Source organism: Xenopus tropicalis, chromosome 6 (genome assembly GCF_000004195.4).
Source record: "Xenopus tropicalis strain Nigerian chromosome 6, UCB_Xtro_10.0, whole genome shotgun sequence".
NCBI lineage: Eukaryota > Metazoa > Chordata > Amphibia > Anura > Pipidae > Xenopus > Xenopus tropicalis.
The window spans coordinates 146,998,124-147,025,430 of record NC_030682.2 but is presented as its reverse complement, the minus strand read 5'-3'; the positions used below and the strand labels follow the sequence as shown (position 1 = coordinate 147,025,430).

The 27,307-nt window shown below is 45.9% G+C and overlaps 1 protein-coding gene across 1 annotated transcript; it reads left to right on the top strand.

Annotated features, from left to right (window-relative positions):
* The first annotated feature begins 1,717 nt into the window (after positions 1 to 1,717).
* Positions 1,718 to 27,307, top strand: gpr20 (G protein-coupled receptor 20). Its single transcript, XM_002934467.3, has 3 exons — positions 1,718 to 1,799; positions 24,772 to 24,919; positions 25,964 to 27,307. The coding sequence occupies exon 3, from the start codon at positions 25,971 to 25,973 to the stop codon at positions 27,036 to 27,038; it is 1,068 nt and encodes a 355-aa protein (XP_002934513.1). The 5' UTR covers positions 1,718 to 1,799; positions 24,772 to 24,919; positions 25,964 to 25,970; the 3' UTR covers positions 27,039 to 27,307.

The following is a 27,307-nucleotide window of genomic DNA, read 5'->3' as shown; positions in this document are numbered from 1 at the left end:
GTCTCCATCTTGCCCTACTGTCTCCATCTTGACCTACTGTCCCCATCTTGCCCTACTGTCTCCATCTTGCCCTACTGTCTCCATCTTGCCCTACTGTCTCCATCTTGCCCTACTGTCCCCATCTTGCCCTACTGTCTCCATCTTGCCCTACTGTCTCCATCTTACCCTACTGTCTCCATCTTGCCCTACTGTCTCCTTCTTGACCTACTGTCCCCATCTTGCCCTACTGTCTCCATCTAGCCCTACTGTCTCCATCTTGCCCTACTGTCTCTATCTTGACCTACTGTCTCCTTCTTGCCCTACTGTCTCCATCTTGCCCTACTGTCTCCTTCTTGCCCTACTGTCTCCATCTTGCCCTACTGTCTCCATCTTGCCCTACTGTCTCCATCTGTCCTACTGTCTCCATCTTGCCCTACTGTCTCCATCTTGCCCTACTGTCTCCTTCTGGCCCTACTGTCTCCATCTTGCCCTACTGTCTCCATCTTGCCCTACTGTCTCCTTCTGGCCCTACTGTCTCCATCTTGCCCTACTGTCTCCATCTTGCCCTACTGTCTCCTTCTGGCCCTACTGTCTCCATCTTGCCCTACTGTCTCCACCATGCCCTCTCCATTTGGCCAAAACCTATACTCTTATTATGTCCGTTACAATTTCCTCAAAATATTTCTGCAGTCTCAAATAATAATGTAACTAAGAACAGAGCTGTCTTTAGGGGGAGCAAACTGGTTGACTCTGTACTAAAAATGCCCCTGTACTAAGCACAATTCAGCAGGAACAGCCCCCTAATTTTGCTCATAGCCTGTACAGAGAGATACCATAAAACTATGGCACATAGGGATTCCCCTGTACTAAGCACAATTCAGCAGGAACAGCCCCCTAAGTTTGCCCATAGCCTGTACAGAGAGATACCATAAAACTATGGCACATAGGGATTCCCCTGTACTAAGCACAATTCAGCAGGAACAGCCCCCTAAGTTTGCCCATAGCCTGTACAGAGAGATACCATAAAACTATGGCACATAGGGATTCCCCTGTACTAAGCACAATTCAGCAGGAACAGCCCCCTAAGTTTGCTCATAGCCTGTACAGAGAGATACCATAAAACTATGGCACATAGGGATTCCCCTGTACTAAGCACAATTCAGCAGGAACAGCCCCCTAAGTTTGCTCATAGCCTGTACAGAGAGATACCATAAAACTATGGCACATAGGGATTCCCCTGTACTAAGCACAATTCAGCAGGAACAGCCCCCTAAGTTTGCTCATAGCCTGTACAGTGAGATACCATAAAACTATGGCACATAGGGATTCCCCTGTACTAAGCACAATTCAGCAGGAACAGCCCCCTAAGTTTGCTCATAGCCTGTACAGAGAGATACCATAAAACTATGGCACATAGGGATTCCCCTGTACTAAGCACAATTCAGCAGGACCCATACACTGCCCTGTTTGTACCACAGAATACCCCAGTACTACTCAGTCAGTGTCTGCCCAGCTCTGAAGGCCACTGGGAGTTATTGCCCAGTAGCAGTTGGCCAGTCACAGGTTGGGGGGTCCTGGGGACCAGACAGTGCCGGCTCTGAGCCCCTGCTGTGCACAACACACTATCTTTTCTTTTTAGTCATTTAAGGACTGCCTTTAGCCATAGTTAGCAAGGGAAACAACTGACGTCAAAGTCAAAGTAAACCAAGAGGTCTGGTTCCTGTAGGAGACTGCGAGGAGCTGCGAGTCGGGGAGTGAGCTCTGTGTCATTCCTCTCCTGAATTGGGAACATCTGTCCGGCCAAGTCCCATCCACTGCCTGTAAGTATCCTGCGCTGTGACTGCCGGGGCCCCGGGGGGACACAGGTTCCATAGTCTATTATTTGGGAGCCAGGGGAGCCCCCCATTAGTGGGTGCAAGAGGGTTTGTGTAAATGTGTGTGAGTCTGTACTGGGTCCTACATACTATCTGCCTACTCATAGTGAATGGGTAACACGATTAAAGGGTAAATTGACCATAAAATCTGTTATCTTATAGATGCCAATAATATAAGCCATTATGCAACTGGTATTTATATATCTACATATAAACATATACATTGTCTTTCCGTTCTGTTCCTTTCCAATGTAAAATATTAACTTGATAGTTGCCAGGATCAGTGGCCCTAGCAACCAAGTAGCAAGGGTTAGTCTGGATAGTTCTTATTGGTAGAACGGGTGATGTTGTTTCTTTTTAACTTTTTCTTCCCAGCATTTTGGTTATTTTTTAATGTGGTACAAATGGATTTTCCCAGCAAGGGTTAAACTTCAAGTTATATTAAATATATTTTAACCATATTCATAGCATTTGGGACAAGTTGTAGTACTGGGATTGTTTTTGTAGATCCAAGATGTCCAACCTGAGGATTTAGACAATCCTTAACCTCCATTCCCTGCACCCTGGGCAACTGTGTGGGACTTGTAGTTGCACAACACCTAAAGGCTTCTCATTTTACATTGTGTATGTTATAAATAAATGATTAGCCTCTGTATTCACAAAGAAGCCCACCTTGGAGTTTCCATGCGTTTCTTCTTGATTCTGTGTTACCTAAAGGGTTAAATGCAGCGCAGCCATAAATGCCATTGGTTTGTTATTTAAAGGGTAACTAATGACCATTAGAAACATTGGTTACTTTATAATTCCGGGTTCCACCGGTGCAGCCCTCCTGTATTGCCGGAACACCCTATATGCACTAATTGCAGAATGTAAGGGGGGTCCCCCGGTGGGGGTGGGGGTACACTAGGGGGCTGTGTTTTATATATCATAAAACTGCTAGTAAAACACCAGCTCTTTTCCATGACAACAATTAAAACAATCTATGTCTTTATCAGCCTTTAGTTGCCCTTTAAACAAATAAAGGAAATGTTAAATAGGGAATGACAAATTGGCCACTTAGTCTCCATTCTGGTTGCCATGGTCACAGGCCCTAACAACCAGAAGCTGACATATTCTCACCATGTCTGTGGGAACGCTGGTGTTCTCCGTAGTCGTGCTAATAAGCCCCACTTGTAAGCTCCGCTGGGACAGGGATAATATCATCAGGGAACTCATAACATAGATAAGAAAGTAAATTGTCTGATATATTCAGTATATGCCAATATATATATATATGTACAACTACAACTCCCAGCAACCCACTGATAACCCAAAGCTTTTCTAATAGAACCGGGGGCTTGTAACTAAGGGGAATAATGTCCAACCCCCCGTAGGCTTCTCCGTCAGGATCTCATTGTTTATTGCTATTAAAGGCACAGTAGGACCGAGTCCTATAGGAAGCTCCGTACTTGTCCGACCCCACTGTGCATCCTCCCTGCCCCTCTGATCTTTCGCTCACTCCTATTTATTTACATTCTTCCTTCCTCCTCCTGTTCTCTAACTGGCGCTTTTTCATATTTTACTATGAGCCCAATTTCCGCTACAGCAATTAAAAGGGGCCCTACCCTCGTTAGGTATGTGAAAAGCAGGATTATGCACTTGTGTGTATAGCATTGTTACCTGTTCCATGATAACTGGCCACTGGGGGCGCTGTGGCAGCATAACATGGTGCAGATTGTTCACTATTTCTTGTGTTGTGTTGAAGCAATATGGTAGCCCCCTCCTGTATGAATAAAACATATGCCCTGGGTCCCCAGCATTAGGTGGGGCAACTGGAGAGGGGCACTTATACCTTTTCATCTTAATAAAATGGAGATTTCAGTGGCTTCTAACTAGTTTATGTCACCTGGTGATTGGTTGCTATGGGTTACTAGACCCGGGTAAACTTTGTCCTTTTCATCATATTAATGTCAAAGTGTAAAGCATAGCATCTATTATGATCTCATATATATATATATGCTGTGATATGCCCGTCTGTAGGCTCCTTGGCACAGTCTGGTTATTGCCGGATAGCTGGCACTGTAGGGATACTGTGGGCAAGATATGAGTTTGTGTGGATTTATGTACAACTGGGTTTTATGTTGGGTTTCTCTGGAATAGACTGGGTGGGAAATGAGCCTTATGGCTGGACATTTGTATATCCCTGATTGGGGTTCATGGCACCGTTGGGTTTTGAGGGTAACCGCGAGTTCTTACAGTTGCTGAACTACATTTGGTTGAAAGTGAATGGCAGAATTGGCGGTTCCGTTGGCATTAACTGAGTGACTGTATATGCCTTAGTATTGCTGGGTGCTGTACATATCCTGCAGTGACTGTTGGGACCTGGGCAAGTTGGGTCGCCTTTAGTTCTTAGGTTCCGGTGCGATTTCTGTGTAGGTTCTAATGTGAGATTCCCCGGTAACAACTGCTGTGGGCGTTAGTTTATCTGGTGGGGATTCTTGGCTTAGTTAGGGTTGGTTTTGAATGATTTGGGACAATCTGGGGTACTGGGGGGGCTTCAAATAACGTAGAAATGACTGTGTAGATGGGTGCAGTGCAGAAATCTCCTTGTCTGGGATCCAATGGAAAAAGTCCCTTTATTTATGGTCACATGACATGGAGATGTTTTGGGCCCCCCTGGGCCCCTTGGCATAGCTCGGGGGTTGCCCAGAGACAGCGGAAGGTTTGAGAAGTAATTCAGCCCCCTGTCGGCACCAAACTCGGGGTGCCAGATTTGGATCAGGGGTATGGGGGCAGGTTTGCCTATTCCTATTTATTGACATTTTCAAGGAAGGATATTGGAGGGGGCTCTTTTGTTGCTCAACTTAACTTCAACTATCAGCCTCTCCCCAACCCGATACTAAAAATGTTGTCTGGTTGCCGGGAGTCAGTGACACCAGCAACAGAAAAACAAATGCACTGGTTGCTATGGGCAGGGCCGCTATCAGTAACTATGGAACCACATACTAGTAAGTTAACAGACTCCCCCCGTGGGCCACAATTATTATCCGCTGGTCACCTAGACCCACTGGGGTAGGATGTGGGCCCTGCCAACAAGTAAAATGGGGCATCAATGGCAAACAAACCCCTTGCACCCATGGCTATGCTCCTGATTTGCCCCTAATTATACAAAAATCACATTCAAGCCCCACCCACTTCCTTACAAGCCCCACAGCTGGCACCCCTGACTGCCATATACCCCCTTTACACCCCTAATGGTGGCCCTGGCTATGAGTTACAAGACCACTAACAACATTTGGCCATTAAATGAGTGTTAGCCAATGAGAAAAGGGAAGCAGTATGGTACCTCCCACATGTGTACATTACATAAAGCCAATAGATAGGGTTTACTTGCCCTTTATCCTTTCCATTTGGGGGAAATGCAGCAGCAGAAGAGCCTCAGGGCAGATAAAGTGCAAGTTGTACCGGAAAATGAAAGGCAAATATGGAATTCTAAATAGAGAGTATGAGTGGGGCACCTTGCTGGACAGGAAGATGGAAGGAAAACACAGCGCGGGTAATTAACTTGTTTACAGCAATGTACAAACGAGGCAGCCAATGGATGGGCGCTTATTGTTTAAAGTGTTTGGTGCCTGGCGACCTGCAGATAAGACAAACGTGCCCTTCCCATCCTGTAGGCTCTGATCCCCCTGGCACTGTCTGGCACTGTCTGGCACTGTCTGGCGGGGGGGTGAGAAGTTTATTCTTATGGCTCCAAAGCACTTCACTTGCTCATCTGAAATAGCCACTGAGCTACACTGAACTACAATTCCCAGCAGCCCCTGCAAGCCCCTCCAATGGGAATTTCCTCCCCCATGTGTGTAGGAAAGGCACATCAGTGGCAAGAACCCCCCGCCCCCCCCGTGATTCTTTTTTCCCATTCTGATATTGTTTTTTAATTATTTGCCTTTTTCTTCTGCCTCTTTCCAGCTTTCAAATGGGGGTCACTGACCCCGGCAACCAAAAACTATTGCTCTGTGAGGCTCCAGTTTTATTGTTATTGTTACTGGAAAAGCTCCCCGCCCGCAACCTAACGCTGTCGGCTATCTCTTCCAGCTTGTTATAGGCGAGCAACCAACATGCCCCGCCCCTTTTGTTATGTCATTGTGGGGTGGGTGCACATGTTTTAAATGGGGGGAAGAAGCCTGGTAGTTTGGTGGTACAGGTTGGCACAGCCAGGTGATTATTAGAATGCTTTATTGGTGCTACAGGTTGGCACAGCCAGGTGATTATTTTAATGCTTTATTGGTGGTACAGGTTGGCACAGTCAGGTGATTATTAGAATGCTTTATTGGTGGTATAGGTTGGCACATCCAGGTGATTATTATAATGCTTTATTGGTGCTACAGGTTGGCACAGCCAGGTGATTATTAGAATGCTTTCTTGGTGGTACCGGTTGGCACAGTCAGGTGATTATTAGAATGCTTTATTGGTGGTATAGGTTGGCACAGCCAGGTGATTATTAGAATGCTTTATTGGTGGTATAGGTTGGCACATCCAGGTGATTATTATAATGCTTTATTGGTGCTACAGGTTGGCACAGCCAGGTGATTATTAGAATGCTTTCTTGGTGGTACCGGTTGGCACAGTCAGGTGATTATTAGAATGCTTTATTGGTGGTATAGGTTGGCACAGCCAGGTGATTATTAGAATGCTTTATTGGTGGTACAGGTTGGCACAGCCAGGTGATTATTATAATGCTTTATTGGTGGTACAGGTTGGCACAGCCAGGTGATTATTAGAATGCTTTATTGGTGGTACAGGTTGGCACAGCCAGGTGGTTATTATAATGCTTTATTGGTGGTACAGGTTGGCACAGCCAGGTGATTATTATAATGCTTTATTGGTGCTACAGGTTGGCACAGTCAGGTGATTATTAGAATGCTTTATTGGTGCTACAGGTTGGCACAGCCAGGTGATTATTATAATGCTTTATTGGTGGTACAGGTTGGCACAGCCAGGTGATTATTATAATGCTTTATTGGTGGTACAGGTTGGCACAGCCAGGTGATTATTAGAATGCTTTATTGGTGCTACAGGTTGGCACAGCCAGGTGATTATTAGAATGCTTTATTGGTGGTACAGGTTGGCACAGCCAGGTGATTATTAGAATGCTTTATTGGTGCTACAGGTTGGCACAGCCAGGTGATTATTAGAATGCTTTATTGGTGGTACCGGTTGGCACAGCCAGGTGATTATTATAATGCTTTATTGGTGGTACAGGTTGGCACAGCCAGGTGATTATTATAATGCTTTATTGGTGCTACAGGTTGGCACAGACAGGTGATTATTATAATGCTTTATTGGTGCTACAGGATGGCACAGCCAGGTGATTATTAAAATGCTTTATTGGTGGTACCGGTTGGCACAGCCAGGTGATTATTATAATGCTTTATTGGTGCTACAGGTTGGCACAGCCAGGTGATTATTATAATGCTTTATTGGTGGTACAGGTTGGCACAGCCAGGTGATTATTATAATGCTTTATTGGAGCTACAGGTTGGCACAGCCAGGTGATTATTATAATGCTTTATTGGTGGTACAGGTTGGCACAGCCAGGTGATTATTAGAATGCTTTATTGGTGGTACAGGTTGGCACAGCCAGGTGATTATTAGAATGCTTTATTGGTGGTACCGGTTGGCACAGCCAGGTGATTATTAGAATGCTTTATTGGTGCTACAGGTTGGCACAGCCAGGTGATTATTATAATGCTTTATTGGTGGTACAGGTTGGCACAGCCAGGTGATTATTATAATGCTTTATTGGTGGTACAGGTTGGCACAGCCAGGTGATTATTAGAATGCTTTCTTGGTGGTACCGGTTGGCACAGCCAGGTGATTATTATAATGCTTTATTGGTGCTACAGGTTGGCACAGCCAGGTGATTATTATAATGCTTTATTGGTGCTATAGGTTGGCACAGCCAGGTGATTATTATAATGCTTTATTGGTGCTACAGGTTGGCACAGCCAGGTGATTATTAGAATGCTTTATTGGTGGTACCGGTTGGCACAGCCAGGTGATTATTAGAATGCTTTATTGGTGGTACCGGTTGGCACAGCCAGGTGATTATTATAATGCTTTATTGGTGGTACAGGGTGGCACAGCCAGGTGATTATTATAATGCTTTATTGGAGCTACAGGTTGGCACAGCCAGGTGATTATTAGAATGCTTTATTGGTGCTACAGGTTGGCACATCCAGGTGATTATTATAATGCTTTATTGGTGGTACAGGTTGGCACAGCCAGGTGATTATTATAATGCTTTATTGGTGGTACAGGTTGGCACAGCCAGGTGATTATTAGAATGTTTTATTGGTGCTACAGGTTGGCACAGCCAGGTGATAATTATAATGCTTTATTGGTGGTACAGGTTGGCACAGCCAGGTGATTATTATAATGCTTTTTTGGTGGTACAGGTTGGCACAGCCAGGTGATTATTATAATGCTTTATTGGAGCTACAGGTTGGCACAGCCAGGTGATTATTAGAATGCTTTATTGGTGGTACAGGTTGGCACAGCCAGGTGATTATTATAATGCTTTATTGGTGCTACAGGTTGGCACAGCCAGGTGATTATTAGAATGCTTTATTGGTGGTACAGGTTGGCACAGCCAGGTGATTATTAGAATGCTTTATTGGTGCTACAGGTTGGCACAGCCAGGTGATTATTATAATGCTTTATTGGTGCTACAGGTTGGCACAGCCAGGTGATTATTAGAATGCTTTATTGGTGCTACAGGTTGGCACAGCCAGGTGATTATTAGAATGCTTTATTGGTGGTACAGGTTGGCACAGCCAGGTGATTATTAGAATGCTTTATTGGTGCTACAGGTTGGCACAGCCAGGTGATTATTAGAATGCTTTATTGGTGGTACAGGTTGGCACAGCCAGGTGATTATTAGAATGCTTTATTGGTGCTACAGGTTGGCACAGCCAGGTGATTATTAGAATGTTTTATTGGTGCTACAGGTTGGCACAGCCAGGTGATAATTATAATGCTTTATTGGTGGTATAGGTTGGCACAGCCAGGTGATTATTATAATGCTTTATTGGTGGTACAGGTTGGCACAGCCAGGTGATTATTAGAATGCTTTATTGGTGGTACAGGTTGGCACAGCCAGGTGATTATTAGAATGCTTTATTGGTGCTACAGGTTGGCACAACCAGGTGATTATTATAATGCTTTATTGGTGCTACAGGTTGGCACAGCCAGGTGATTATTAGAATGTTTTATTGGTGCTACAGGTTGGCACAGCCAGGTGATTATTATAATGCTTTATTGGTGGTACAGGTTGGCACAGCCAGGTGATTATTATAATGCTTTATTGGTGGTACAGGTTGGCACAGCCAGGTGATTATTAGAATGCTTTATTGGTGGTACAGGTTGGCACAGCCAGGTGATTATTATAATGCTTTATTGGTGCTACAGGTTGGCACAGCCAGGTGATTATTATAATACTTTATTGGTGCTATAGGTTGGCACAGCCAGGTGATTATTATAATGCTTTATTGGTGCTACAGGTTGGCACAGCCAGGTGATTATTATAATGCTTTATTGGTGCTACAGGTTGGCACAGCCAGGTGATTATTAGAATGCTTTATTGGTGGTACAGGTTGGCACAGCCAGGTGATTATTAGAATGCTTTATTGGTGCAACAGGTTGGCACAGCCAGGTGATTATTATAATGCTTTATTGGTGGTACAGGTTGGCACAGCCAGGTGATTATTAGAATGCTTTATTGGTGGTACAGGTTGGCACAGCCAGGTGATTATTATAATGCTTTATTGGTGGTACAGGTTGGCACAGCCAGGTGATTATTATAATGCTTTATTGGTGCTACAGGTTGGCACAGCCAGGTGATTATTATAATGCTTTATTGGTGCTACAGGTTGGCACAGCCAGGTGATTATTATAATACTTTATTGGTGCTATAGGTTGGCACAGCCAGGTGATTATTATAATGCTTTATTGGTGCTACAGGTTGGCACAGCCAGGTGATTATTATAATGCTTTATTGGTGCTACAGGTTGGCACAGCCAGGTGATTATTAGAATGCTTTATTGGTGCTACAGGTTGGCACAGCCAGGTGATTATTAGAATGCTTTATTGGTGGTACAGGTTGGCACAGCCAGGTGATTATTAGAATGTTTTATTGGTGCTACAGGTTGGCACAGCCAGGTGATAATTATAATGCTTTATTGGTGGTACAGGTTGGCACAGCCAGGTGATAATTATAATGCTTTATTGGTGGTACAGGTTGGCACAGCCAGGTGATTATTAGAATGCTTTATTGGTGGTACAGGTTGGCACAGCCAGGTGATTATTATAATGCTTTATTGGTGCTACAGGTTGGCACAGCCAGGTGATTATTAGAATGCTTTATTGGTGGTACAGGTTGGCACAGCCAGGTGATTATTAGAATGCTTTATTGGTGCTACAGGTTGGCACAGCCAGGTGATTATTAGAATGCTTTATTGGTGCTACAGGTTGGCACAGCCAGGTGATTATTAGAATGCTTTATTGGTGCTACAGGTTGGCACAGCCAGGTGATTATTAGAATGCTTTATTGGTGGTACAGGTTGGCACAGCCAGGTGATTATTAGAATGTTTTATTGGTGCTACAGGTTGGCACAGCCAGGTGATAATTATAATGCTTTATTGGTGGTACAGGTTGGCACAGCCAGGTGATTATTATAATGCTTTATTGGTGGTACAGGTTGGCACAGCCAGGTGATTATTAGAATGTTTTATTGGTGCTACAGGTTGGCACAGCCAGGTGATTATTATAATGCTTTATTGGTGGTACAGGTTGGCACAGCCAGGTGATTATTATAATGCTTTATTGGTGGTACAGGTTGGCACAGCCAGGTGATTATTATAATGCTTTATTGGTGGTACAGGTTGGCACAGCCAGGTGATTATTATAATGCTTTATTGGTGGTACAGGTTGGCACAGCCCTATCAGTATTTAGTAACAGATTGAGCTGCACCTATGAACATTCCAATGCTCAGCCTAGATACAAGCCGGATGAGCTTGCGGGGAAACTTTGGGTGACTTTCGTGGGAAAACATATGTGTTGATTCGAAAGGAGGGCCCTTGGAGAGATGAGTTGCCCCTGATAGAGAAGATTTGTTGTGGGCAACTAATCTCCTTGCCTGTCATAATGTGCCCGCCCCACACCGTGCCATTAGCGGGCATCACATCTCAGCCACTCGGCTCATAAGGACCCCTTGTTGTTTTGGAATTCTCTTATAGCACTGCTATCCCTTAGTAAACTCAGCATTATTTCCCGTATAGATACCCTCGGGACTGAAACTCTGAGAATTGTGCATTTTGTGGGTATAAAAAAAAAAAGAACTTCTGGGAGCGTTTATTAGTTTTGCATTTTCCAGGTCCCAGGGAACGGGGATACGGTGCCAGTTTCTTGCCAGTTCATAAGTAATATACTAACCACCAAAGGGTTCCTATTAAATGCTGCCCCCACCCAATCACTGCGCCTGTGTATTCAGCGGCCTATGGAAATTCATAGGAAATCTGCTCCAACACAAGTATTCACAGACAGGCGTGCCGGGCCTTTCTCCGGATAAAAATACCCACGGTTCCATGTTGTTTAGACTCGCTGAGGGTGCATCTCTGGGGTATTTTTATTTAACGACATGAGAAACAATTTAAAGTCTTCCATCTGGCCTCGTCCAGTAAAAATATCCATTTATTTTTGGCCCGGCCGGCCTGGTACAAATCATTTTTGATCTGCCGCTAAGTCAGACCGTAGTGGAAAGGTCCAGTCTGGTGCAGAAATGCCATTGGATGAGACCAGCAGTTCCCTCTGCAAAGGTTTTATTGGGAAAAATACAGAAATCCCAGTCCTGCCACTCTTTTAAAGATACAATTTAATTTTATTAGTGATTACCCATTTTTTCATTCTAACCAATTCTTGGTTGCTACATTCATAAAGCCTAGCAACCAGATAGAGTTACATTAAAGGTGAGTAAATATTCTAAGAATATCCTTGCCTGAATCATTCTTAAAGCATTGTGATGAATATTCCCCATGGGAGTCGCTTCAGGGCGGTAAAGGGGTACCCCAGGCAGGGGTTCCTAGCATATGACTAAGTTAGCAGGCCCCCCAAGGGGTCCCCACTGATCACATGGGCCCTCGTGAAGGTGCCCTGGGTGGAATGGGGCCCCAATGGACCGACCTGTGGCAGCATGTCCATGCCCAATGCCAATCGCCCTGCTCCTGACCGTGTGTTCCTACATCCCCTTCCCCAATTGAGACCCACAAAATGCACATTTAGGTCTCTTGGGGCCCAAGAGACGCAAAGGTGAGAATTAAGGGATGTAGATTGGGACAGGTATTGGACCCCTTATCCGGAAACCCATTATCCAGAAAGGAATTACGGAAAGTCTGTCTCCCATAGACTCCATTTTAATCAAATAATTCAGAATTTTAAAACTGATTTCCTTTTCTTTGTAATAATAAAACAGTACCTGTACTTGATCCCAACTAAGATATAATTACCCCTTATTGGGGGCAGAACAGCCCTATTGGGTGTATTTAATGGTTAAATGATTCCCTTTTCTCTGTAATAATAAAACAGTACCTGTACTTGATCCCAACTAAGATATAATTACCCCTTATTGGGGGCAGAACAGCCCTATTGGGTGTATTTAATGGTTAAATGATTCCCTTTTCTCTGTAATAATAAAACAGTACCTGTACTTGATCCCAACTAAGATATAATTACCCCTTATTGGGGGCAGAACAGCCCTATTGGGTTTATTTAATGGTTAAATGATTCCCTTTCTCTGTAATAATAAAACAGTACCTGTACTTGATCCCAACTAAGATATAATTACCCCTTATTGGGGGCAGAACAGCCCTATTGGGTTTATTTCATGGTTAAATGATTCCCTTTTCTCTGTAATAATAAAACAGTACCTGTACTTGATCCCAACTAAGATATAATTACCCCTTATTGGGGCAGAACAGCCCTATTGGGTTTATTTAATGGTTAAATGATTCCCTTTTCTCTGTAATAATAAAACAGTACCTGTACTTGATCCCAACTAAGATATAATTACCCCTTATTGGGGGCAGAACAGCCCTATTGGGTTTATTTAATGGTTAAATGATTCCCTTTCTCTGTAATAATAAAACAGTACCTGTACTTGATCCCAACTAAGATATAATTACCCCTTATTGGGGGCAGAACAGTCCAATTGGGTTTATTTAATGGTTAAATGATTCCCTTTTCTCTGTAATAATAAAACAGTACCTGTACTTGATCCCAACTAAGATATAATTACCCCTTATTGGGGGCAGAACAGCCCTATTGGGTTTATTTAATGGTTAAATGATTCCCTTTTCTCTGTAATAATAAAACAGTACCTGTACTTGATCCCAACTAAGATATAATTACCCCTTATTGGGGGCAGAGCAGCCCTATTGGGTTTAATTAATTTTTTATTGATTTTTTAGTAGATTTAAGGTGTTGAGATCCAAATTATGGAAAGACCCCTTATTCGGAATACCCTTGGTCCCGAGCATTCTGGATAATGGGTCCTATACCTGTAATGGGTTTCGTCGGATCATGAATGGTTTGGGTTTAATGTGGCACGGCTTGCTGGATCTGGGATGTAACAATGCACATAAGGGGAATGTTTTTCCATTGGATGAGGCCCTGGGGCCCCACTGCTAATAGCAACCCTGCCTTGAGCAACAAGCTAATGGTCTGACGCAGTGTGTGACAATAATTTATGGGCTGGATGGGTCAGATTTACAGCATCCAGTTCAGTTTGCTCTTGTGACCCAGTTCCTCTATGGCCCCTGGGCTTTTTGACTCCCTTGTTGCTGTGAGGGGGAGTCTTGGGGGCCAAAATGGTTCAAAATGGAGAAAAAAGGCTTAACTTCCCCTTTAACATAGATTTTGTAAGGTGTCAGGGGCAGGCACCGGTGCTAACATTCTGGTCTTGCCCATTCCCACCCCTTGTGTCTCAACCCTTTCCCCTTGTAGAGTGTAAGCTCTTTTGGGCAGGGCTCCCTTCCCCTCCTGTATCGGTTACTGATTGCTTTATATGTTACTCCTTGTAGAGTGTAAGCTCTTTTGGGCAGGGCTCCCTTCCCCTCTTGTATCGGTTACTGATTGCTTTATATGTTACTCCTTGTAGAGTGTAAGCTCTTTTGGGCAGGGCTCCCTTCCCCTCCTGTATCGGTTACTGATTGCTTTATATGTTACTCCTTGTAGAGTGTAAGCTCTTTTGGGCAGGGCTCTCTTCCCCTCTTGTATCGGTTACTGATTGCTTTATATGTTACTCCTTGTAGAGTGTAAGCTCTTTTGGGCAGGGCTCCCTTCCCCTCCTGTATCGGTTACTGATTGCTTTATATGTTACTCCTTGTAAAGTGTAAGCTCTTTTGGGCAGGGCTCTCTTCCCCTCCTGTATCGGTTATTGGTTGCTTTAAATGTTACTCCTTGTAGAGTGTAAGCTCTTTTGGGCAGGGCTCTCTTCCCCTCCTGTATCGGTTATTGGTTGCTTTATATGTTACTCCTTGTAGAGTGTAAGCTCTTTTGGGCAGGGCTCACCTCCTGTATCGTTTACTGATTGCTTTATATGTTACTCCTTGTAGAGTGTAAGCTCTTTTGGGCAGGGCTCTCTTCCCCTCTTGTATCGGTTATTGATTGCTTTATATGTTACTCCTTGTAGAGTGTAAGCTCTTTTGGGCAGGGCTCTCTTCCCCTCTTGTATCGGTTACTGATTGCTTTATATGTTACTCCTTGTAGAGTGTAAGCTCTTTTGGGCAGGGCTCACCTCCTGTATCGTTTACTGATTGCTTTATATGTTACTCCTTGTAGAGTGTAAGCTCTTTTGGGCAGGGCTCTCTTCCCCTCTTGTATCGGTTATTGATTGCTTTATATGTTACTCCTTGTAGAGTGTAAGCTCTTTTGGGCAGGGCTCTCTTCCCCTCCTGTATCGGTTACTGATTGCTTTATATGTTACTCCTTGTAGAGTGTAAGCTCTTTTGGGCAGGGCTCTCTTCCCCTCCTGTATCGGTTACTGATTGCTTTATATGTTACTCCTTGTAGAGTGTAAGCTCTTTTGGGCAGGGCTCCCTTCCCCTCCTGTATCGGTTACTGATTGCTTTATATGTTACTCTGTATGCCCAATGTATGGAACCCACTTATTGTACAGCGCTGCGGGATATGTTGGCGCTTTATAAATAAATGTTAATAATAATAAGGTGCTATTTATGGTGTGAGAAACAATGTCCCGAATGAGCCATTTCTGTCCGGATTCTCGTACTTTTCATTTAAACACCGGAACATTTATACAATTTGCAGATTGAACGCAGATCTTGGGAATTCTCACATTAGATTCCGCGTCAGCGCCTTCTGTTCCAGTTTACGTCACATTCTGTTTAGAGAGTAAGTTTTACAAGTAGCAGATCGGAACCCAAATTTCCGTGTTCTGGACGCTGTGCGGATGTCACCGCTACTGATTCTCTCCATTTATTCTCTGCTCCTGTAAATAACCAAAAATGTGCGTCTCCGTGTTAAAGTAAATATTTCAGCTAAAGAAGATCCTTGGAACATAACACAAACAGCTTCCGTTGTATCATCATCCGCTGCAACAGGGAGAGATGATTTACTACATAAATAATAGCCTCTGGGAAGGGACTGGGGCTGTGGGGTAGCAGGTATAGTAGGGAGAGATGGTGCCTATAGTAGCAGTGGGATAATAGCCTCTGGGAAGGGACTGGGGCTGTGGGATAGCAGGTATAGTAGGGAGAGATGGTGCCTATAGTAGCAGTGGGATAATAGCCTCTGGGAAGGGACTGGGGCTGTGGGATAGCAGGTATAGTAGGGAGAGATGGTGCCTATAGTAGCAGTGGGATAATAGCCTCTGGGAAGGGACTGGGGCTGTGGGATAGCAGGTATAGTAGGGAGAGATGGTGCCTATAGTAACAGTGGGGGGATAATAGCCTCTGGGAAGGGACTGGGGCTGTGGGATAGCAGGTATAGTAGGGAGAGATGGTGCCTATAGTAGCAGTGGGGGGATAATAGCCTCTGGGAAGGGACTGGGGCTGTGGGATAGCAGGTATAGTAGGGAGAGATGGTGCCTATAGTAGCAGTGGGGGGATAATAGCCTCTGGGAAGGGACTGTGGCTGTGGGATAGCAGGTATAGTAGGGAGAGATGGTGCCTATAGTAGCAGTGGGGGGATAATAGCCTCTGGGAAGGGACTGGGGCTGTGGGATAGCAGGTATAGTAGGGAGAGATGGTGTCTATAGTAGCAGTGGGGGGATAATAGCCTCTGGGAAGGGACTGGGGCTGTGGGATAGCAGGTATAGTAGGGAGAGATGGTGTCTATAGTAGCAGTGGGGGGATAATAGCCTCTGGGAAGGGACTGGGGCTGTGGGATAGCAGGTATAGTAGGGAGAGATGGTGCCTATAGTAGCAGTGGGGGGATAATAGCCTCTGGGAAGGGACTGGGGCTGTGGGATAGCAGGTATAGTAGGGAGAGATGGTGCCTATAGTAGCAGTGGGGGGATAATAGCCTCTGGGAAGGGACTGGGGCTGTGGGATAGCAGGTATAGTAGGGAGAGATGGTGCCTATAGTAGCAGTGGGGGGGATAATAGCCTCTGGGAAGGGACTGGGGCTGTGGGATAGCAGGTATAGTAGGGAGAGATGGTGTCTATAGTAGCAGTGGGATAATAGCCTCTGGGAAGGGACTGGGGCTGTGGGATAGCAGGTATAGTAGGGAGAGATGGTGCCTATAGTAGCAGTGGGATAATAGCCTCTGGGAAGGGACTGGGGCTGTGGGATAGCAGGTATAGTAGGGAGAGATGGTGCCTATAGTAGCAGTGGGGGGATAATAGCCTCTGGGAAGGGACTGGGGCTGTGGGATAGCAGGTATAGTAGGGAGAGATGGTGCCTATAGTAGCAGTGGGGGGATAATAGTCTCTGGGAAGGGACTGGGGCTGTGGGATAGCAGGTATAGTAGGGAGAGATGGTGCCTATAGTAGCAGTGGGGGGATAATAGCCTCTGGGAAGGGACTGGGGCTGTGGGATAGCAGGTATAGTAGGGAGAGATGGTGCCTATAGTAGCAGTGGGAGGATAATAGCCTCTGGGAAGGGACTGGGGCTGTGGGATAGCAGGTATAGTAGGGAGAGATGGTGCCTATAGTAGCAGTGGGATAATAGCCTCTGGGAAGGGACTGGGGCTGTGGGATAGCAGGTATAGTAGGGAGAGATGGTGCCTATAGTAGCAGTGGGATAATAGCCTCTGGGAAGGGACTGGGGCTGTGGGATAGCAGGTATAGTAGGGAGAGATGGTGCCTATAGTAGCAGTAGGGGGATAATAGCCTCTGGGAAGGGACTGGGGCTGTGGGATAGCAGGTATAGTAGGGAGAGATGGTGCCTATAGTAGCAGTGGGGGGATAATAGCCTCTGGGAAGGGACTGGGGCTGTGGGATAGCAGGTATAGTAGGGAGAGATGGTGCCTATAGTAACAGTGGGATAATAGCCTCTGGGAAGGGACTGGGGCTGTGGGATAGCAGGTATAGTAGGGAGAGATTGTGCCTATAGTAGCAGTGGGGGGATAATAGCCTCTGGGAAGGGACTGGGGCTGTGGGATAGCAGGTATAGTAGGGAGAGATGGTGCCTATAGTAGCAGTGGGGGGATAATAGCCTCTGGGAAGGGACTGGGGCTGTGGGATAGCAGGTATAGTAGGGAGAGATGGTGCCTATAGTAGCAGTGGGGGGATAATAGCCTCTGGGAAGGGACTGGGGCTGTGGGATAGCAGGTATAGTAGGGAGAGATGGTGCCTATAGTAGACAATAGACAGGGGCTGAATGGTGGCTCTCTGGGAAAATGCAGCGCCAATGTGATTCAGAGTTTTTGGAGTTATTCAATATTTTGTATATTTTAGTGCTTTTTAACTGCTTAGCTGATTACTAGGGCCTCTTGTCCTAGAAACCAGACAGTGTGCATCACAAACTGGAAGATGAAAAGTAAAGGGTAGGAGAGGGATTATTACTATTTATATAGGATGAGAATATCCTGCAGAGCAACATGTCCATTAACCCTTCTCGTCTTAATTTATTTAGTCCCTTTTCCACCTTTATAGCCCCCAAATTTTATTTTTAACATAACAGGGTCTAGAGTTGAAAAGTTTTAAAACAGCTGGATGTCAGAGGATGGTGGGAGTTGTAGTTCGAGACCACTTGCGGGCAAGGGATTCTGGGAGTTGTAGTTCGGGACCACTTGCAGGCAAGGGATTCTGGGAGTTGTAGTTCACGAACACCTGCAGGCAAGGGATTCTGGGAGTTGTAGTTTGTGACCACTTGCAGGCAAGGGATTCTGGGAGTTGTAGTTCACGAACACCTGCAGGCAAGGGATTCTGGGAGTTGTAGTTTGCGACCACTTGCGGCAAGGGATTCTGGGAGTTGTAGTTCACAAACACCTGCAGGCAAGGGATTCTGGGAGTTGTAGTTTGCGACCACCTGCAGGCAAGGGATTCTGGGAGTTGTAGTTTGCGACCACTTGCGGCAAGGGACTCTGGGAGTTGTAGTTTGCAAACACCTGCAGGCAAGGGATTCTGGGAGTTGTAGTTTGCGACCACCTGCAGGCAAGGGATTCTGGGAGTTGTAGTTCGCGACCACTTCCAGGCAAGGGATTCTGGGAGTTGTAGTTCGCGACCACTTCCAGGCAGGGGATTCTGGGAGTTGTAGTTCGCAAACACCTGCAGGCAAGGGATTCTGGGAGTTGTAGTTTGCGACCACCTGCAGGCAAGGGATTCTGGGAGTTGTAGTTTGCGACCACCTGCAGGCAGGGGATTCTGGGAGTTGTAGTTCAGCAGGAGGATCACAGTTGGGCGCCCCTATCCGTGTTGTTGCGCTTAGGCAGTGACCCCCCCACGTTACCCCGCTGCACTTTGGGGCTAATCTTAGTGCCCCGCTATAAACACACTTCAGGGAAAGACTTTATTTTTGGGTTTGCTCAGAAAAGCTGTAAATCACTAAAACAATAATAATTGTGCGTTTGTAAAGAGCCGCGGCCGCTGGGTGTTAACATTGCAGTGAATTGTGTCCCCACAAGCAGACGGGGGGCAGATACATCTCTGCTACGAGCTTGGCAGGCAAGCGGGGCTCATTCATCAACACCGGCACTAACCAATCAGTGATGGGCTTCCAGCCAGCTGCAGGAGGAACAATGAATAAAACAATTTGATTGGTTGCCATGGGTTACTGCCCAGCGTTTATAAATGACCATTGGTGTATTTGTGTAAGTGCCCCCTGGGCCGGATGGTTATAGGGACCCAGTAGCCCCAGTGTCACTCACAGGAACCCCCCTGACCAGCACGTTCCTTTTATTACATCACTATTCACATTAAATACCCAAACCCTATGTACAGTCTAGTGTTATGTATCAAGCTACTGACCTGAGAGACAGGGGTGACAAATGGGATTTATTTGGGGGGGTGGGAGAGGTTGAGGCCATTGCAGATCTCCCCTTCTTTTATCACTAATGGTACGGCCCTTTCCTTCCCATTCCTTGGGCAACTCTGGGATCCTTCGCTTTTAGCCTGGTTTCTAAGGTAAATAAGCCCCTAGCAACCAGATAGCTGCTGAATTACCAAAGTGGGGAGGTGTTAAACAAAAAGCTTAATAAGAAGCATAAAAATAAAAAATAAAGACCAATTGCAAATTGTCTTCATCACACTGTGAGCTACCCCTTTAAGGGAACGTTCTGGAACGAAGCCTCAGTATCCGCGTTGCTGACTCGCGCTTCTCCGATGCCCTCGCTGAGTCACATTTACCGAACGCCGACAAATCAATCATTATTAGCCCATTTGTGCTGATATTTATATACAAATATAAACTGTGAGTCACTCAGCAAATCCCCAGTCTCCTCAGTGAGCTGTTCCTCCCATGCCCGGTGGTTGCTATGGACCCAGAGTCACTGGTTACCAGATGCCCAGGCAGAGCCCAGTTCCCTCTCCCAGAAACCCCTTTTATGTACGTCACAGGGGCCAAAACAATAAAACCCTATTTTTAAAGGGAAAACATACCCTATTCATTTGGAACATACACCCTATTATCCTGCACCCCTGAATCTAATTATTAACTATTTGTTTCCTTCCATTTTGCCCCCCACCCCACCCCATAGCCACCTCTTTGACCAAGGGAATGGAAATTTATTTTCTATGGGCTTTTTCTGGCCTCGGCCCAACTAGGCCACACTTACATTCTGCTGGGGAGCCCGCTCCATGTTCTGACTGCTGCTGAGGGATTCTGGGTTGCCTCTTCTATTTTTTTGGATGGCAGGGCCCAATCTAGGGGCAGGCAGAAGAGGCACGGGGTGCACAGGTTGAGGCCATTGCCGATCTCCCCTTCTTTTATCACTAATGGTACGGCCCTTTCCTTCCCATTCCTTGGGCCACTCTGGGATCCGTTGCTTTTAGCCTGGTTTCTAAGGTAAATAAGAGCCTAGCAACCAGGTAGCTGCTGAATTACCAAACTGGGGAGATGTTGAACAAAAAGCTAAAATAACTGAACAACCATAAAAATAACAAATGAAGACCAATTGCAAATTGTCTTCATCACACTGTGAACTACACCTTTAAGGGAATGTTCCAGAAGAGGCACGGGGGGGGGGGGGGGGGGTGCAAAGGGTTAGGCAGCAGCAGAGAGTGTCAGCGGGTGGGGACCAATCAAGTAGGGGGGGCAGAGTCAGACTGGGCCAGCAGGTCACTGGAGAAAAAGCCGAACCCAGGCCCAGAAATGTGGGGCATTTAGACTGAGGTGGGAAACAATAAGGTGGTTTGTGGAGCAAGCGTGGGGGTGTGCGGGGGGTGACTGGGTGGGATGGGTTTGAGTCCATGGCGCTGGGGCAGATGGTATTGCCTTGGGTGCAAATACTACTTGCCATGGTTCTGTTTAGGGTTGGAGAAATACCTTCCTATATTTTTAACTCTTTTTCACCCATTAATAACATTACTGGACAGTTCAAAAAGTCCCAGCCAGGGGGCGCCCCAAACTCTGTTTGCTGGTGGGAATAAGCGGAAATTCAGGGGCAAATTACAAACCGCAGATACTACTGGGGTGACTGGGTGAGGGAAGGGTTAATCCGGGTGAGTTGATCATTATCATTTATTATTAACATTTATTTATAAAGCGCCAACATATCCTGCAGCGCTGTACAATAAGTGGGTTTCATACATTGGGCATACAGAGTAACATATAAAGCAATCAGTAACCGATACAAGAGGGGAAGGGAGCCCTGCCCAAAAGAGCTTACACTCTACAAGGAGTAACATATAAAGCAATCAGTAACCGATACAGGAGGGGAAGAGAGCCCTGCCCAAAAGAGCTTACACTCTACAAGGAGTAACATATAAAGCAATCAGTAACCGATACAAGAGGGGAAGAGAGCCCTGCCCAAGAGAGCTTACACTCTACAAGGAGTAACATATAAAGCAATCAGTAACCGATACAGGAGGGGAAGAGAGCCCTGCCCAAAAGAGCTTACACTCTACAAGGAGTAACATATAAAGCAATCAGTAACCGATACAGGAGGGGAAGGGAGCCCTGCCCAAAAGAGCTTACACTCTACAAGGAGTAACATATAAAGCAACCAATAACCGATACAAGAGGGGAAGAGAGCCCTGCCCAAAAGAGCTTACACTCTACAAGGAGTAACATATAAAGCAATCAGTAACCGATACAGGAGGGGAAGGGAGCCCTGCCCAAAAGAGCTTACACTCTACAAGGAGTAACATATAAAGCAATCAGTAACTGATACAGGAGGGGAAGAGAGCCCTGCCCAAAAGAGCTTACACTCTACAAGGAGTAACATATAAAGCAATCAATAACCGATACAAGAGGGGAAGAGAGCCCTGCCCAAAAGAGCTTACACTCTACAAGGAGTAACATATAAAGCAATCAATAACCGATACAAGAGGGGAAGAGAGCCCTGCCCAAAAGAGCTTACACTCTACAAGGAGTAACATATAAAGCAATCAATAACCGATACAAGAGGGGAAGAGAGCCCTGCCCAAAAGAGCTTACACTCTACAAGGAGTAACATATAAAGCAATCAATAACCGATACAAGAGGGGAAGGGGGCCCTGCCCAAAAGAGCTTACACTCTACAAGGAGTAACATATAAAGCAATCAGTAACCGATACAGGAGGGGAAGGGAGCCCTGCCCAAAAGAGCTTACACTCTACAAGGAGTAACATATAAAGCAATCAATAACCGATACAAGAGGGGAAGAGAGCCCTGCCCAAAAGAGCTTACACTCTACAAGGAGTAACATATAAAGCAATCAATAACCGATACAAGAGGGGAAGGGGGCCCTGCCCAAAAGAGCTTACACTCTACAAGGAGTAACATATAAAGCAATCAGTAACCGATACAGGAGGGGAAGGGAGCCCTGCCCAAAAGAGCTTACACTCTACAAGGAGTAACATATAAAGCAATCAGTAACCGATACAAGAGGGGAAGAGAGCCCTGCCCAAAAGAGCTTACACTCTACAAGGAGTAACATATACAGCAATCAGTAACCGATACAAATACTACCCTGTATTATAACACAGTTATATATCACCCTTATAAAGTTATATTCATGGGCATTTGTGCCCCCATTGCCACCCCCCCCCCCCACACCAAACACATTTCTGTTTAAAAAAATTAATAGGGCGGCATTTAGTCACTAAACTGCCAGCACAGCTATGGTTCCCCCCCCCTCTTTGCCTCATTACAGACGTGGCCCTGGCTCTATTCATCAGCAGTAACTGGCAGGATGAGTCAAGTCCCCGCCGCTCACCCCGTAGTATAAAGCAGTTGGCTCATCCCCATTGCACCACATTTCACATACACGGCAATAAATCGTCTCAGGACGGGCGTTTGTAGCACCATATTTGGGCACTTTCAGCAGTGACCCCCAAAGCTAGGATTTAGCCAAAGGCCTCAGAGCTGCGGATGAAATGTCTAATTTCTGGGGATAGTTAATTACACGGCGCTAAACTCCTTCTATCCCGCTGCTTTGGGCCTTCATCAGAGCGGTGATAAATCCCAGCGGGAACATAAACAGCCGGAGACAGAACTGTAAACAGGACAAGATGGCCCTCGCCGGCTGAATGGGATGGGATAAACCCCTGTCCTGCGGCGGCAGATAGATAGTCCAAATAAAGAGCTTATCCGCCGCCGCATATCACAGCCAACACCGGGCGCTGTCACCGCTCAGGGATAATAATCAGAATCGCAATTTAAGATCTGCTTTTTTCTTTAACCAGATTAACCCCATTAGGGATTAATGAGCCACGGTGGGCGTTTATACGCAGGGAACTGTATTGCATGGTGGGAGCTGCCATACTGTTCCTTAGCCGTGCCCTCTGGGTATCAAATGCCATAGTTACATAATTAAAAGGCCAGCATGGTCCGTAGCCTTTTGTTTGCTTTGTATTATTTTAGACCAGATATTTATTTGGCAGGTTGAAAAATCCCATTGGGGAAGGACCACATCAGCTCATTGCAGGGTCTACCAGGGCTGCTGCCTCAGGGGCCTAGTACCCTCCAAAGGGCCCCACATCTCCTCAATGGCCTCCAGCTGCCCACCCAACCCCAAGGGAGATCAACAGCCCGGGGGATTGCAGTGGAGATCTAGTCTGGTCCGACCCACCAGGCCAGCCAGTGCCCCGCCGGCCCAGTCTGACCTTGGCTCATTGGTTCTTATAGCTTGCATTGGCCTTTGATATGACCCAATCCTTGGCTCAAGAGCCAACAATCAGATCAAACCAGGGACTGTGCAAGCAGCATATTTGAAAGCACTCAGGCTCCCTTCTTCCTTTCGATGATGTCCCCAGACAGTCTTTGTAGCCCACAAATGTCCCACCACCAATGGACAAACTCCTGATTCTGTCCACTCCATCTGCCCAGGCGGTTGGGTCAGTTTCCATTGAGTTGGGTTATATTCCATTGAGTTGGGTTATATTCCATTGAGTTGGGTTATATCCCATTGAGTTGGGTTATATTCCATTGAATATGGGTTATATTCCATTGAGTTGGGTTGTATTCCATTGAATATGGGTTATATTCCATTGAGTTGGGTTATATTCCATTGAGTTGGGTTATATTCCATTGAATATGGGTTATATTCCATTGAGTTGGGTTATATTCCATTGAGTTGGGTTATATTCCATTGAGTTGGGTTATATCCCATTAAGTTGGGTTATATTCCATTGAGTTGGGTTATATTCCATTGAGTTGGGTTATATTCCATTGAGTTGGGTTATATTCCATTGAATATGGGTTATATTCCATTGAGTTGGGTTATATTCCATTGAGTTGGGTTATATTCCATTGAGTTGGGTTATATTCCATTGAATATGGGTTATATCCCATTGAGTTGGGTTATATTCCATTGAGTTGGGTTATATTCCATTGAGTTGGGTTATATTCCATTGAGTTGGGTTATATTCCATTGAGTTGGGTTATATTCCATTGAGTTGGGTTATATCCCATTGAGTTGGGTTATATTCCATTGAATATGGGTTATATCCCATTGAGTTGGGTTATATTCCATTGAGTTGGGTTATATCCCATTGAGTTGGGTTATATTCCATTGAGTTGGGTTATATTCCATTGAGTTGGGTTATATTCCATTGAGTTGGGTTATATCCCATTAAGTTGGGTTATATTCCATTGAGTTGGGTTATATTCCATTGAGTTGGGTTATATTCCATTGAGTTGGGTTATATTTCATTGAATACACATAGAAGACCCATCAGCCTTTTTCTTCACTTCTTTTGAGTGCCACTGGTTTATCTATTTGTTCTATAGCCAGATGGGAATATGCCATGATATAATCAATGGCTCTTCATTATTGACAGGTGGGTCTAACAGTTGACGGGTGGGTGGAACATTCCACTTCCATGCAAGGTCCATGCTGTTGGTACCCGGGTCCAGGAAACCTCCTTCTTCTGTGTTGGCTTGAGAACCAGGAACCTCAAGTTGTGTCTTCTGCCAGTGGCTTCTAAGGTAATCAATAATCTTGTATATTTTTAGATGCATTTTCTTTCTGGTTTGTTTCCTTTAGTGTAGGCAGGTATTGGATAGACATCCCTATGTAGTTGTGAGAGTATAGGGGGAACCTACCTGTAAACTTTCCCTGGGATTGAGGAGCAGAGGGGACGTACTGGGATAGCCCCACTAATACTGTGGTATTCAGCCAGTTGTACTTCAGTAGTGTCGCCATCTTGGCCCTATTTATCTTACACGCCCATACATGCCCAGTTATTCCCCAATTATTTAGTTATTCCTGCCTACAACTCGGGGGGGGGGCCCATCCAGTCACCTGTTATTACAACCCTACACGCCCATACATGCCCAGTTATCCCCCAATTATTCAGTTATTCCTGCCTACAACTCAGGGGGGGCCCATCCAGTCCCCCGTTATTATAACCCTACACGCCCATACATGCCCAGTTATTCCCCAATTATTCAGTTATTCCTGCCTACAACTCGGGGGGGCGCCCATCCAGTCCCCCGTTATTACAACCCTACACGCCCATACATGCCCAGTTATTCCCCAATTATTCAGTTATTCCTGCCTACAACTCGGGGGGGCGCCCATCCAGTCCCCCGTTATTACAACCCTACACGCCCATACATGCCCAGTTATCCCCCAATTATTCAGTTATTCCTGCCTACAACTCCGGGGGGCGCCCATCCAGTCCCCCGTTATTATAACCCTACACCCCCATACATGCCCAGTTATTCCCCAATTATTCAGTTATTCCTGCCTACAACTCCGGGGGGCGCCCATCCAGTCCCCCGTTATTATAACCCTACACGCCCATACATGCCCAGTTATTCCCCAATTATTCAGTTATTCCTGCCTACAACTCGGGGGGGGCCCATCCAGTCCCCCGTTATTACAACCCTACACGCCCATACATGCCCAGTTATCCCCCAATTATTCAGTTATTCCTGCCTACAACTCCGGGGGGCGCCCATCCAGTCCCCCGTTATTACAACCCTAGTCCTAGTAACATCTCCAATGTTTTCCTGCATTCTTCACAGACCAACGATGGAGTGTCTCTTTAACCAAAAGCCGGTGGACATCAACAAATCAGCCGTCCGGATGGCAAACAGCACCTACCCCTACGCCGACGTGCCCTCAGTTGGCCACCCAGAGAGCCCAGACGATATTTTATACACCCGATTTTACCGACTTTCCCTAGCGCTGATGGTCATCAATATCCTGATTTTCCTGGTTGGAATAGTACTGAACAGCTTGGCCATCTATGTGTTTTGCTTTCGGACAAAGACCAAAACGACATCCGTTATTTATACCATTAATTTGGTGGTGACGGACCTGCTGGTCGGCCTCTCACTGCCCACGCGCATCGTCATGTACTACAGCGCGGGCAACTGCAAGTATTGCTACTTTGTGCACAGCTTCACCTACTTTGTCAATATGTACTGCAGTATTCTCTTCTTGACCTGCATCTGCGTCGACCGCTTCATGGCCATCGTACAGGTGGAGGCCTCTCGGCGGTGGCGCAACCCCAACTACGCCAAACTGATCTGCATCTGCATCTGGATCTTCGCCATCGTTGTCACCTTCACCATCTTGACGACCACCATAAACCACCCGTCCTGTTGCCTCTTTCAGCTTTTCTCCCTGACGGCCTTTGAGTACTTTGTGCCTCTGATAATCATCACGTTCTACACCCTACGGATCATGTGGGCCTTGTCTAGATCGACGCTGATGAACCAGAGCCGGGAGAGGCGCATGAAGGCTGTGCAGCTCCTCATCACCGTCCTCATCATCTTCACCGTTTGCTTCACGCCGTTTCACGTAAGTCAGGTGATCCTCTGCATCAACTCCTCCATTTCTCTGGATGTCAATATTGTGGTTTATCATGTTACCGTCACCCTGAGCAGCCTCAACAGCTGCATGGACCCCATTGTCTACTGCTTCGTCACCAACAACTTCCAGTCAACCATGAGAAGCATCTTCAGGAAATACCAGCCGGAGCCAATCAGTGTAGACATAGTGAACCTTCACAAGACCCCCAAAGGGTCGGGCACCATTACCACCATATCCAACGCCATAGTAAGCCTCCCCCTACAGAGCAGCACCCTCATATAGGCGTCGGTTTCTCTGGAAATGACATTTGAAGGCCTGACACCCTCTTTGTCTGAACTTGCCCCTGAGCTGACAGTCGCTGAGGGTTTGGGGGGGAGGGGGGCAGATAAAAGTCTATGCATTCCATAGAATGATCCTTTGCCTATGGACCTGGAAAGGTGGGACGTAACGATGATATCTTTCATAGTTTTCTTTCTAATACTTTTGTATCTCACTGCTTACTTGCCCCATTTTAGCCTGAATTGCAATAAATTATTGTATCGAAACTGAAA